This window comes from Martes martes (genome assembly GCF_963455335.1).
Source record: "Martes martes genome assembly, chromosome: 5".
Classification (NCBI taxonomy): Eukaryota; Metazoa; Chordata; class Mammalia; order Carnivora; family Mustelidae; genus Martes; species Martes martes.
This window is the reverse complement of record NC_137892.1, coordinates 114,227,806-114,243,085: the sequence shown is the minus strand read 5'-3', so window position 1 is coordinate 114,243,085 and position 15,280 is coordinate 114,227,806. Positions and strand designations below refer to the sequence as shown.

The window sequence follows — 15,280 nt, the reverse complement described above, 5'->3', positions numbered from 1 at the left end:
ACCCCATCTCAGCTCCAAAACATTTCTCCCTGTTACAGACACCAGCTTAAAAATTTCAATTCACAGTTTAGGCATGGAAACTCCAATCAGAAAGGTCAATATTTTCAGATCATAAACAACAAGAAGAGAGTAATTCACACTATATTGGAAATATAAAACGTAAAGGAAAAAAAAACAGTTTTTATGTTGGGCAATATTGGCACTTGAAAGCATTTCAACTTGTATTCTTTTACAGGAGAAATTAAGACACTGATATATTTCTGAATGGAGAAAAGGAAGGGATAGTGGAGAATGGATGGTCCAGGTTTCCATTGCTTCCAATGAGGTGTCATATCCCAGTGAGGTCATTTCCTGACTTCAAAGCATTCATCTGAACTGCCTCAGTCAGCCCTAGTGGTTATAACCTGATGTTTCTTGCAAGAGACATTGATCTCTACTTGTTCTACTTTTCAGCTGCACAAGCCCGCAATGAAGAAAAGTCCGGGTCTCTCTGAGTATCTTTGGGCCTGGACCCTCCTTCTGAGCACATTGACTGGAAGAAGGTGGGGGCACTTTATTTTAAATCTGCATGATAATTTCTGTAACTTTTCATTTATTCTTTCAGGGGGAAGAAAATTGTCCTTGGATGAATTCATGACTAAGGGAATTCAAAAAACTTAACGGCAATAAAATCCCAACTAAGAATAAAGAAGAGCAGTATGAAAAAATAGCCATCTTATTTGCATGATGTTTAGAATACACTTAACACGCTTTTGTTAAAGGAATGTATTAATTCAACATTTAAATCTTAAATTGAACTTTTCACTGTTCAGTTGTAACTGAATGAAATATGTAGTTTCCTAATTCATAGAGAAAGTTACCCCAATTAATATCTGCATACTCTATGAGTTGATTTTCCAACAAGAAAATTTCTAGCCAACTGTAAAGATCATAGAGTAACTTGTGACTGCATCAAAGTGGAAAGTTTAAAATAATATTTGTAATTTGAAAGTCCTAAGTCTCCATAAATGTGTGTGCATATTATGTTTTGAAACCATTCTTTGTATAATCGATAGAGGTAGAATATACTAAACAAACATTTAAGAACATTACATAAAATTGAACTTCTCTGAGCGTGACTACTGTGGGAAAAGTTATGAGAAAAATTTAAACATGCTTAACCATATTTGAAAATTTGCTGATGATCAAATCAAGCATGTAAACATATTGTAGTAGCAGTGATGTAAGTGACCAAAAATTATCAGATTCTTCTTTATCTGCTTTTATACTTCTTGCATGGTCTACTCCTGTGGCCCTTAAGACAGTCTTAGACATAAAAACCCAAGGTTCTTTGAGATGTAATGGAAGGTAAACTCTTAAAAAGTTAAGGTGGAGAGAAGGAATAATCTGGAAAGATGTGAATTTAGGAATTTTTTTTTAATTAAGACTTTGTTTTTATTTTTTGCTATTGTGTGTGGTAAGTAATGACTATCAGATGAAGAGGAGATCCACTATTGCCAGATACTCTTAATCCGAGGAGTTAAATGTTTTCCATTTCTTTTGAAAAATTATATGAAGTGTTACTATTGTAATGACCTGTAGATGGAGTTAGTGCACAGTGTTTTATTATAGAGTGGTTCATTCGGAATCAAAATCAGGTACTGTAACTGACATTTCTCTTCAAATTATATATTCTGTTTAGGAAACCTTACATTGGCATAAGTGTTTAAGAGCAATAAACAATCTTGATCTTTATCCTGGGGTTATTCTTTGACAGTTATAACTGGACATAGTAAATTAGAAGTGGAGATGAAAAATAACCTGATTAGAAAATCACAGGAAATAAAGATTACTATTCCAGCTGGGATAGCAGAACTAGTTTTCTGGAGGGATGGAAAAGTCTCTTTTGGCATTTGCATTCTGATGCATACAATTGGTGGAAACGGCACTTATAAAACCAGGGATGAAAGTTTTTCCTGAATTTGGTATAAGCTTCAACACACAGAAAATGCAGGAAAAGGTAATAGACAACTGCATATTCTAGGAATTGTATCCAGAATCGAATTGTGCTCTGTCACTTACCCCATCTCATCTTTACCCTTCTTATTTTGCTGCTTTCTTCCTTAGACTACTTGATCAGGCCCTCCTCACAATTTAAAGTGGACTAGCATTTCTTTTCCACCTTTATCAAGATGACCTTCCAATATCCTTGAAAGATGCATGCATGTGTGACAGTTCGTTTTGTGAAGACTTTTTATAAGTAATTACATTTAGACAACTATTTTTGCTTTACTGGTATCATCTGCTAATGAGACAACCTGGAAGGCTTAGTGAAAATTTGATTTCAAAAACTAGTAAGATGTTTAATTTTGCCAAAGGAGAATAAACTATCAAGCTGTGTGGTATTAATGTTGAATTTAGGAGAATGGGAAATTGTTCCATACAGTTGAATTTCATATATTTAACATCATGAAGAGCCTTTAGTTATAATAGTTTTAATTTTTAAATTAAAATTTTATCAGAAAGATGGCCATTGAATTTTGACAATATAAAACTAATTACCTTTTTAAAAATAGTGTTTGTTTTTGAAATGATACTTTCTTTATATTTCTTATTCCTGTCAAATAAGTGAATCCTGGTTTCGGATGTTACTATTTTTTTCGTTGATCAGTAATATAAACACACAAGAGTGAAGCCAAAAGCATATTAAACAGAGAGTATGAAAGTGATATTTTTGTGGCGTTTCTTAGTTTACACTCTCCATTTTTTTTTTTTTTTTTTTTTACTCAAGGTCAGAGCTGTCATTGAAATGTATCAGTGAGTGTGATCCACTGAGATAAAAAAACTTCTCTCAAAGGATTTTGGAGGTGTCATCCTAATCATTACATAAAGTATGATTCAACAACCATAAATGATAATGTGATTGTTATAAGAAATGCGCAGTATTTGAACTATGGTCACTATGTGGTTGAAACTCAAAGACTAGTAATGATAAGGGGTAGAAACGATAGCTGAAGCTAGAAAGATTTAAATAGGAACAATTAATCCATTATAGAAGAATAGAACTAAAGTTTTAGACTAAAAGTTGAAGAAAACAGGGTTCTAGTTCAAGCTCTGCTCACAGATTGCTATGTTTTCTTAAAACACTAATCTCACACTACAGTTCAATAAACCATAAATTAAGAATATTGGACCATATCTTTTCCAAGGTATCTCTTACTTTAAGACAGAAATGACAAAAATTCATTTAATTAGAGATTTGAATAGGCACATTGTAGAAATCAGTTCATAAAACTTAAGGGGAATGGAAATTACACACTTATTTGACTATAATTATCCTAAGAAACAAGTTTTAACTTTTTTTCTCATCTAAATATCCTAAAGGAACATCAAAAGAATAAATACAGATATATGTAGCTATTTCTACCTTTATATCTATATATATAGATATAAAGTGGATGAAAGAAGTAAATGTTGGTAGGTGAAATCTTAGGCTAATGCTATACGTTACATTAAATGAAAGCAAAACTACTAATTTGATAGCTCATAAATACGTTTTCTTTTTTTTTTTTTTTTTTTTTTTTCAGAAGTTTGCCAGAATTTTTTTTTTCTCCTTAGCATGCATTAACCTTCTTGCCCAGGGAAACATGCATTATAGCATTGTATACATGCTGAGATTTATACAGGTAAAGAGACAGAACTCATTTCCTATAATTCCCCTTCCATATTTAGAAATATTAGAATAAAGAGTTTATCATGTGTGATAACAAATATGAGAAAATGGTAAAAATTAAAATATGACTTTTTTTTTTTTTTTTTACTTTGCCGGAAGGAATTTTCAAATTAATATTCAATAGGAAAGAAGATAGGAAAATCTAGGGAAGGCTTTATTTGGAAAAAAGGTTTTAATAGAATTATATAATTTAGATTATTACCTGCCTTTATGTCTTTTTCAGCTATGGACAACCCTCATTACAAGATGAACTTAAAGACAACACTACTGTCTTCACCAGAATTTTGGACCGACTCCTAGATGGTTATGACAATCGTCTGAGACCAGGATTGGGAGGTGGGTTGCATTTATTGTGCTTTTATTTAAGAGAACAGTATCAAATCTTTACTAATGAAGCCTTGCTTTCCTTCTAAATGTAAAGTGGTAAGAATAGTAGCATGTAGTTTAAGGACTAATCCTATTTTTAATAGATTGCTCAATGTTAGTTCAATTTACTATGGTATTTCTGTGCACATACCTATATGTAGAAAAAGGCAGATACAAACATCTCATAATTACATTAAAAAATGTTACATTTACTTGGAAATCATAATGTTTTCTGTGTAATGATTTTATTATCCAGGGAATAAATGAAGTTAATATTCTCCCTGCTAGCCCAAAGAGTACATCTACTTCATTTGGCATTGCTATGTTTACACTGAATTCAAATAGATTATCTCTGAGCCTAATGCTCTAAACATTTATTTTGAATTTTACGTATTGATCCATTGTTTTGCATTAGATTAGTACCAACTCTGGGATAAAAAGTGAATGAGATAGATGGTAATTTTTTTAACCATGCATTTGAACTTAAACCCTAATTTTCTATAGTAAAAATTTGTTTTTCTTTATATACCAATTAATTATACTAATGGATTTCTACTTAGGAAGAAAAAAGCGCTAAATAATACAATATTTATTACAATAAGAATAAATAGTGCTAGATATTACTCACATATTTGAATAACCTTTGAATAAGATAATCCACCAATCTTATTTACTTAAGCAGAGACTAATAAAGCCAAAACAAAATACTGATCTCAGACTAAAACAAGGGAAGAAAGGAAATAAATTATTGTTTAAAGTCACACAGGAAACCAAGGTGAGAATCTATGATTCCCAACTATAGCTAATGCTGCACCTTCTCTGAAGCATTTGTTAAAAACTATTTGATAGCAATATTTAAATTCCAATTAAATAGCAATATTAAGAAAGTCAGCTCTCCTTCACTTAGGTAGCAAATATATACAAAAAAGAAGAAGCTTAGGAATCCAAATTTTGATTTTAAAACTGAACAGTAGCATGAATTTAGTCTTTATATATATATAGAGAGAGAGAGTAGTGTAATCACATGGATGTGGATCATAGGTCTGTTTTGAGGCTAACAAACACCATTAGTGCCTCAGAGGTTTAAGAGGAACTGCTTTGTCAAAGACACAATTCAAATATACATCAGAGGCCTTACCAGGTGTCCTTTCTTGTCAATTTCAAATGTCCATTCTTGGACATGCTATACAAATTCCTTCAGGTTTGAATTCCGCCTAGTGTTCCTTTACTACATTCTGAGAAAAAAAAATCTTAAGGAACAATGTTTTGGTCATTAAATGGAATGCATAATTGGGTATGCGATGTATTGCAGTAATATTTGTGTATATCTAAATGTTTAAATTGGCTTCAAGAAAATTGTTCTTAATTCATAAAATTTGAAATAAGTTGCAAAGATTTCAGGTAGGGAAGGAATGTACAAAAGGAAGAAACAGGATAGTGATACAACTTTTAAAAAATAAGGCTTTCCAAAGTACTAATGGGCATGCATCTGATTCCTTTACTTCCTACTCCATGATATCAGTCCTTACTAATCAACAGAATTTTATAATGCGTCTAGGAAACACTGTTTCCATTCTAGTTTAGGAAATCCCTTTTAATACTTTAACATGTGAATATGAGTAACCTCTATAAGCTTTATACATAATTTTCAGTTTGTTGAAGAATTTTAAACACACACACACACACACACACACATACCTTTAATGATCAGCTGTCTTGTTTGGAGTGTAAGTAACAAACCCAGAACTGCTCCTTGACATTTAATTATATATAATAATTTTTAAATAAATGTGTGTGTTAACTCTTTAATCAAATAGAGTGTAAACAGGAATCATTTTACCTACTTTTCATCTGCATACCTGGACCTTAGAGAGCCATAGAATTTGGGGATGTATAATGTAGGCTAAGAATGAATTGAAAAGCTAATTTTCAAGAAATGAGATAATGCTAGATATGTTAACAGAAACAACTGCATTGATTGAACCTGCACCATTACTGTTTTGGTAGAATCTACTTTTAATATCTATTTAATCCCCCCAAGTAAGAAAAAATAGACATGTGTTTAAAGAACAGAAATAGTAGTTGCCCAAATATAGTCGAAGTATATTCTTTTAAATTGAAATGGATATAATGTGCTATGATAATAGATAATTCAAGGACTCAAGAAAAGTTAAAGGAATGGGTGTGCTTTAATCTTTGCTAAAGATGACTTGTCTGATACCGGTGACTCCTAGAAACATTGATTTTGAGGATATGGTATACAAAACAAATTAAAAAGTAGCTCAAATATTTACCTCTGTTTCTATTTTATGTATCATCCTGGAGTGTACTACAATTAAATCTGATAAATTTGACAGTTATGAGGAAGCTTTAATACTAACTTAATTTTCATTAAATTTTTTTGGAGTGCATCTTATAACCTTAAGGGATATACTAACATATTTATTACATGTATCTCCAGAGTCATCAGTACTTTTATGTACATTTTGAGAATGTCTATCTTTAGAAAACTATACCTTAAAATATTAAATACAGTTTTTAGATATTTTCCAAAGCATTATCATCTATAGAATTAGAAAAATATTACCACAATGCTTTCTGAGTGCTATAAACTGAAATTACTTAATAAATATTTCTCTGTAGTTACTTAATTTCATTTCTTTACCATAGATTTCTCTTAAGTATGACATACATTCCAGTAGATCTTCATTGCAGAAATGGACCTTTCTTATTGTTGTTGTTGTTGTTGTTACAAGATCCATTTGCTTTTTTATCTATCTATTTTCATAGATGAAAAGCCCATGTAGAGCAAATACTTGAAATATTATCATTAGTTTATAAGAGGGTAAAAGTTTCCTTTTAATTGCTTCATGATCACCACTGAGTTAATCTTCTCTTATGAGAGAAATGGGCCCACTCTCTTCTCTATTATGACAAAAGTCTGTTTTTTTTTTTTTTTAAGAATAATGTTATGCAGAAGGAAGGGATATTTTGTTCTGAATGTCCTCAGAAGGTATAGAAATATGATAAGCTGAGACTCAAAACTAATGGAAGAAACTCTTTATGTGCAAATTCATCATGACCTGTTTTTCAGAAAAACATACTGCCACCCGAAGGCATAGCAATACTCTTTGGAGATATACACCATGGGTCCAATAACTAAGAAACAATATATATTAACTTGGTTCATCTAGTTGATAGAAACCAGTATGCAGATATTGTCTACCTTTTGAGAGCCCAGAGAGCAATCCTGAGAAGGTGAAAATGAAGGGTAACGTAAAGAGAGATATCCAGGAAGGGACTTGTTTTTCTGTTTCTTTTTCCTTTTCTTTTTTTTTCTTTTTCTTTTTTTTTTTCATTTTCTTTTTTCTTTTCTTTCTTTTTCTCTTTCTAGATAGGAGAGATGAAAAGGAATACAATATGTGGAATTCTAATGATGCAATGTCCTCTATTCAAGAACAAAAGAGAACAGTAATTTGGCCATGTTCATATTTTAAATACAAAGTTAATGAAGGAACCTTTATATAGACTTGAATTTAAATAATCAGTAGACGGAAAATACAAATCAAAATTGTCAGAAGTTGTGGAATTCATTCTCATTTAAAAGTCTCTTTTTTTGAGGGCGAGGTGTAGAGGGCTACTTCTCCCTTGCAACCAAGAACTAAAGAATGTTTTTGAAAGGCTTTTGCCTAAAGCCTGGTCAGTACAGAGGAATAAAATGGTAGGAGGAGGGGAAAAGGTAAAAGCCAGAAAGAACGGCAAGATAGGAAAGAGCAGGTTAGAGAAGAACAGAGAACAAAAGGGGGCATTGAAGATGAGGAGAGGGAAGTGAGAGGGATAGAGAATGTGAAAGGAGAGCAACACAGAGAAAGTGGTAAAGGAGAGGGATCTGTGATCTACAGATGAGTAGACTCAGGTGTTCCTTGATTAATCAAGATTCCTCTTCTCATTTTAAATCAGGACCAAACCAAGCACATTCTGAAATGATTCACTTTCTGAAGGTTTCTCCTTAACTGAATTTTCTTGAACTTCCTAAAAAGTTAAATGATACAGCCCCTGAACTGCAACCATCTAAGTTAAATTTTGGCCACCATCACATTGGTTCCCCCTGCGCTCTCGGTGGGGGCAAAAACAGCCTCTAAACACAGATCCCAAACTTAATTCTGAAGGGAGGTTTCAGGTTTTTAAAGATAAGTAATGCCCTTCCAGTGACATCTTACCCTTTCCTTTTGCCCAACCTTATGTACAGGCTACATTTAATCAATGATATGACACAATCCCAGGGTGAACCAGGTTGACATGTACAGTTTATTGTCTGGAACATACCAGCAAGCTGAGGGGTTACTGTCCCTCCCGTTCACAGGATTCTTCTTAAGCATCTTGCTTACAAAAGACCTTTTCTTCTATAAACAATTTTATTTTACTCCTTGGAAAACTGATTAGGGTAAAACCATTTTTAAATAGAAATCAAACAGGATAGTGTCAAAGGAATGAGATCTTGGTTGAGCCGCATTTTCAAGGGACTACAGAACTTTTCACTTGCTCCCTCCCTGCTAATGATAGTTTCTGGAAATATTTTTCTAAATTTCTAAATATTGCCTTAGGTTTAATCTCAGTAAGTAATATATAGGAGGATGGATGCCTCTCAAAGATTGTATCATCAAACCATAAAGATGAAGATGGTAAAGTTAAGAGAGTGAATTCATAATCATCATGTGACAAACCCAGGAGATGGGAGGAGAAGTAAATCAGTAAATGAGTAGATAGGAATGTAGGTAGACAATGGACTTTATTTATCCCTACCATACTCTTAACAGATAATTAGTTAAGATTTTCTTCTTTTTTCTGTAAGTCATACAGAGTTAGGATTTTTATTTATTTGTGTCATTTTTTACTCGAATGTATCAGTTAGATGAATAGTTGTAAGTGGAATATAATTGGGGTTTTCTCTCTAGTTATTTTAGCACTAACTGATGTTTAACAAACAATCATACGTCAAAGCAGACTTTCTCCTTATCTTCCTAATTTTCCCAATTTGGGATTCGTAATGCTATATAAGGCCTTTTAGACTTCCTTTAGCTTAATTATTGCAAGAGACCTCAGCGTTAAGATGTAAACATCTCCAGCTAAGCAAGGTGACTGGGTTGGATATGCATGCAGTTGGCAAAGTGGTGTTAACTCCTGGGGGAGTTAGCTTGGGATCTTTGGTTATGGGTTTTTGTTTTATTGTTTTTTTTTGTTTTTTTGGTTTTTTTACATCAGAAGAAGTAAAGGTGGAAAATTAAGCACTCTGGAAAAAAAGCAGATTAACTTTTGGGAAGTTTTTTGTGGCTTTGTAAAATTTAGGTGACTAGGGGCTGGAGAAAGAAGCATCATTTAATTCTTTTTCAAAATTCAACTTTGTTCTATCTCAGGATTCCAACGCATCCAATATTCATGTAATTTTTAAAATTATTAATTTATAATTTATTTATCCTATTATTATTATTATTATTTGTATCCTGTGTGATTCTGAGATCAGAGACAACCATTTTATTCATGTTCAACTGAAGTTAACACATACATTTTATATTTCTATTAAACAGCCAGAATTTCAAAACTTAAGAGGATGAGATATTAAGAGGACAATGTGATGGCTTTTGACAGAATGAAAAGATTCTAAATTAATAACAACATCCAAAAAATTTGAAAGGTTAGATTCGTCTAATATTTTTTGTTGGTGGAAGGGGTGTTATATTTCCTTTACCAGATCATGGCTTTAGTATTACCTTTTGAAATGTGACTCTGGAATCCTTCATTCTGAATTTGCTGTAGCCTTATCTGGTGCATTTAATGTGAGCTGTGGAGCGGATACTCAGACTCTGGCATAATGTAATCCATTTTCACAGAAATATTATATCTAGACATTCCCAAATTCAGTTGAAGTTTTGAGAAAAAGCAGTTACTAAAAACCCAAGAGGAACTGTTAAAATGAACAGAGAGCACCTTTTAACCTTCACTGGCTGGGATCTCTAGTCAGCTCCTGAAGCCAGCTTGTCTAATGAATCCAAACTAGATACCCAAAGGAATGTTGTAGCATGTTTAGAAACTTTCTACTCTCATCGTTTCCTGTTGTGTATAAATCATCGACTGATCAGTGCCAAGAATTTCCTGAGGTAAAATGTAGCCACTGAGACTATGCTCAAGTTATAAAGACCAAATTATTAGTAACAGCTTCAGTGTATTTTCTGTGCAGTTACTTTTGAACTTTTTATAGTTTTCACTTCCCATCTTGATTCTAGAAGCAATGTAGAATATTTTTTTAAAAGTTTTCTGTAATTTTTTTTTTCCAGGTAGAATCTGAATTCCTTGCTTGAAAAATAATGTTCTAGTGTTTCTGAGATGAGAAACTCTGCCGTTTTGGAAAACTTAAGAGAAAACACAGTCCTAAATAGATCCCATATTCCTCCAAAGATTGCTTTAGTGTTAGTCTTATGTAACTAAAATGCTGTGATGGGAACAGGAAGTATAATGCCTCAAAGCTATTACAGGTTATACATTTTTAAAAATATTTTATTTATTTATTTGACAGAGAGATCACAAGTGGGCAGAGAGACACGCAGAGAGAGAGGGGGAAGCAGGCTCTCTGCTGAGCAGAGAGCTCAATGTGGGGCTCGATCCCAAGACCCGGAGATCATGACCCAAGCCAAAGGCAGATGCCTAACTGACTGAGCCATCCAGGTGCCCCAGCTATACAATTTTGATCAAGACTTACATAGACCAAAAGAAACCCATTCTTCCAACACAGCCAACTCTCTATAGGTTACCACCTCTCAATAGAAATTGCCTATAACATAAGGAGGGAAGGAGGGAAATTCTCAATGGAAAATGAGATTCCTCTCTGCCATGGTAAACTTTCCCTTTTTTCCCCCCGGAAGATGCTTGTATCATTTGAGTACTTAGAATCTGAAAACACAAAAGGATCAGGGATTGTTTAGTTACCTCGAAATGTGGGTTTCTACCCCATATCCAGATTTAGTAGCTGAACACAGCCACAATTAAGTAGCTCTACATATCAGCTAGAGAAAGTTGACAATTATTTTAAAGAATTTAGGGAACGGAAATGAAGGACAGGGAGCAAAAATGTTGCCCCAGGCAGATTGGCAGGGAGCTGAAACATTGTCCATTCCAGGAGTACACACTGACAGTTATGTAGGGAGCCCAGAACATTTTCAGTTTCCAAACAGGACCATTTCCAAGTGGGGTTTTAAGATATACTTTATTATGATGACTAATATTAGTCCATTTAGTCTCCATACAGTGACTGCTTCTTTGAATTAACAGATAAAAATAACATAAACGAGACAATAAACCCCCTTCATAAGCTATAAGTCTACAGAATAGGGTCTAGTGAATATTACTCTGAGTTCCTCAGTAGACAGCATTTCCAGTGAAAATATGGCCAATACCATATTAAATAAATTGTTGTGATAGGCATTCTTAATAAAAACACCATCTTTAATTCTTCATTGTTGATTCCCTATTCCATTTTTTATGACACTCTTACAACGCATTATTCACACAGCATCAGCTATCTTCTTAAACCGTAAGTAACATCATTTCACTTCATTACCCAAAGGCTCTTTATTGCATTAGAATAAAGGTCAGCTGCGTAGTGAAATGCAGAATGCTCTTTAGGTGTGGTCCCACTCGCATCCAGAGTGTCGTCTTGTACCATGATCATTGGCATAACCAGGCTCCAGATATATTATCAGACTTTCTGTTTCTTTTTTTAAGATTTTATTTATTTGAGAGAGAGACAGAGCACAAATGAGCGAAGGGGTAGAGGGAGAAACAGGCTTTCCACTGAACAGGGAGACCAGTACAGGGCTCAATCTCAGGGACCCTGGGATCACGACCTGAGCCAAAGGAAGATGCTTATCTGACTGAGCCACCCAGGTGCCCCCTGGCTTTTTGTGTCTTAAATATCACACATTTGTTCTCACCTCAGATCTTGTTCTTTCCTCTCTTCCTTTAATCGTCTTTCTCTTTCTGCTCCTCCCTGAATTTTTTTCATCATTGAGGTCTCAGTTCAAATTTATCTCTTCAAAAGACATCCTTTCAGAGTACTTACAGAATTAGTATAATTCGTGTATGTGTTTGGATATAATTATATATGTAATTATATCTATCACCTTCCTGTCATCTACTACCAATTTGTGTGTCTAATCTATCATCTATTTATCTCTCCTATTTATGTTTCTAACCTATCTAAAATAGTTTTTCCCCAAGACTGTAAGATGTGCTACAGAATAGGAACATTTGCACTTTTGTTCACCAACCCATTATTATTACTTAGAGCCATGCCTGTGTGGCGTGTAGAAAATGCTCAGTAAACATTTGTTGGTTAAACTAACATACCCAACAAATATATTTCACAGTGTTTTTAGCATCTAATCTTATTCCACCCTTACTCTAGTGTGATGTACTCAACTTTGCAGGTGTTATTTCTTCACTGAAAAGGGGAAAAAACAGGCTCAGAAAGATTAAAGGCTTGTACCTAAAATCACACAGCTTGTTCTCCAGGAGAATCAGAGTTAAAATCTGAGTGTTTTGACTTTTAATCCAATGTGCTTACTACTTACTATACTATACTGCTTTTCTCATTTCTGCCTCAAGCACTAATCATCTTTTTGAATTATCACTTCAAAACATCTGTTATTTCAATACTTATCAGCAGGATATCCACATTATAAGAAATCTCTGTTAAAAACAGATTTAGTACTGTCTAACAGCTAAAGAGTATATAATACAGTATGTGTATGTGTGTGTATATATAGATATACATTTGTGTGTATATATATAAAAACATTTAAATATACACAAATCATATATATAAGCACATTAAGCATTTATATATGTCTATAAAGTATATGTTTGAAGGATATCTTCTTTAAAGACTGATTTTAATTGGTTTATTTATCATCAAAAATTTTGCTGACATTGATGTACTATTTTAAGGTATCCAAATTACTATAATAATAATCACCATCATTATAATTTCATTTTACAGAACTATTCCGTGATTATCCCTGTGACAGTCTAACATGTATATAAATTTATACAAATTTTAAAGACTATTGATTTTTTTTTATAATGGACAGGGAAGGATTACTCTGAAGAAAATACTTCAAAAATTATTTGTTAATTAATCTGCTCTTTGAACATTTCCTCTGAGTTATTTTAATTGATTTCCATTTTCAGACAATTTCCTAATTTCATAAGGGGTTCATTGATGTTTACCTTTGACTAACTGTAAAATCACTCTAGCTAAACTTCATTAGAAGTTCCTGACTCATGTTGTGTGGTCTTAAATAGAATATTTTAGAACATTAAAGTATCTTCACTTTTCCTCATGTGATCTGTAGAAAGGCCTTGAGTACTTTCTAGGTATTTCTAATAACACTAGAGCCCAGTGCTGAATCAATAAAGTCTGGTATTAGAGCATACACTTTGGATTTTAATGTTCTAATGTTCCTTAAATAATAAATAATTCCTTAAATAATAAATAACATCCTAAAATTATGTATCTATATATTTCTCCCCTTAATGGGGATTTGTGGGAATTTCAAGTTGGAAAGGAGGGGGGGAAAGATGACTAAATCTTCCCAGATTTGGAAAAAAGAAGGTTCCTCAACAATTCTCTTGAGATATCAGCCCAAGCACATACATATGAACATATCTTCCATTTAAGCCTGATCCTAGACCTAAATGGGTCTGGATTTCAGATAATCATTTCTTTACTGAAAAGGCAAGTTAACTTTTTATAATTTGACTAAAGTACATTCATAACAGTCCTCTATCTTGAACCTTTGCACTCTGAATTATAAATCTTCTGTCTAAAGAATGACTTCACATATCACTAAGGAAATTGCCTGTGAGTTGTAAGGAAAAACATAGTTTTGGTCAAAGGAACCTATTTCTTGTCACTGAAATTGTACTCAACTGAATTAGAATGTGGTTTAAGGATAGTTATTTGAATAGGAAAAAAAAAGGAGGAAAGGAATACATCAAGATATTAGCAGTAGATGTATGTGAATGAAGGTATTCTAAGGGGGTTAATTTTCTACATATTTTTCTTTTTGAAATTTCTGAACATACTTTCAAGTTAAAAAAATTTAAATAAACAACATGATAAATAACATTAGCCTTATGTTTACCATAAGGCTTTTGCAACATTTTAGAGTAACATTCCCAGATAAGTTTGGGAAATACAGGGATAAAAAAGGTTGATGACATTTATTTAAAACATGATTTCTTAGAGACATTGACATGCTAATTTTCATGATGAATCTTCCAGAGACACACATAATACGCAGAGTTTTTCAGCAGTGGAAACTGGCCACTCACAAACAGCTGATGACAAATCAAAGAAAACCGTTTGGGTATGTGGCAAGGAAAATACGTTAGAGGGAAAAATACAGAAATTGTTGTTCCCTTTCTTTAATTACCTTATCCCAAGTTCCAGATGGCTTCCTGGATGTCGTTGCACCATCGTCCTTTCTCTTCTGGTGCCATCACCCACCTCTTACGTTTAGTAGTTGAGTGTCCCTGCACCCCTCCCAACCCCCACCAGGTAACCTTCAGTTTGGAAATTTTGCTACCTTAACCTTAGGGTTTGTGAATATGTTTGGAGGAGAAACAGGATGAACAGAGAGCACAAATCAGAAACTCTTTAAGGATATCTGTATGATTAGAGTGCATGGTGAGAAGGTTGTCTGAAGGACTCAGGTGAGGGCTCTCAGTCAGGGTACATGCCTTGGAATATTACAGTGGTGATGTTTGGGAAGTATCAGAGGGAGAGAACTAGTAGAAAATAAGGTCAAGCACTTGAAGATGATGAACTGGTATGGTAAATATACTTAGGGGCAAGGATAGATAAAGGATTAAAGAAATAGATTTTTAAAGTGTGATTATAGCCATTTGTGTGAACTGCTTTGCATTTATTCCTAATCTTTCTATATGGCACACTAACAATTATGTTTGGCAGTTAATGTGTATAAACTTAACCATGTTTTACATTCCATTTTATTGGTACAGTAATCTTTATAAATAGGCTTTTTGGTCTTTATAATTTGTTAGTTATATGGCAACATCATTTACTAACAATTTAAAAACAGCAGAGGGAAATAGCCCATATATTTGGCAAGTGGGTATCTCATT

The 15,280-nt window shown here is 33.3% G+C and overlaps 1 protein-coding gene across 1 annotated transcript in view; it reads left to right on the top strand.

Moving 5' to 3' along the window:
- Nucleotides 1–468: 468 nt before the first annotated feature.
- Nucleotides 469–15,280, top strand: part of GABRA1 (gamma-aminobutyric acid type A receptor subunit alpha1) — a gene marked incomplete at both ends in the record, with an annotated part of 53,614 nt that continues 38,802 nt past the window's right edge. The window contains 2 exons of the mRNA XM_080804420.1: nt 469–542; nt 3,936–4,048. Coding sequence (XP_080660546.1) covers nt 469–542; nt 3,936–4,048 — 187 coding nt within the window. The remainder of the gene's footprint in view (nt 543–3,935; nt 4,049–15,280) is intronic.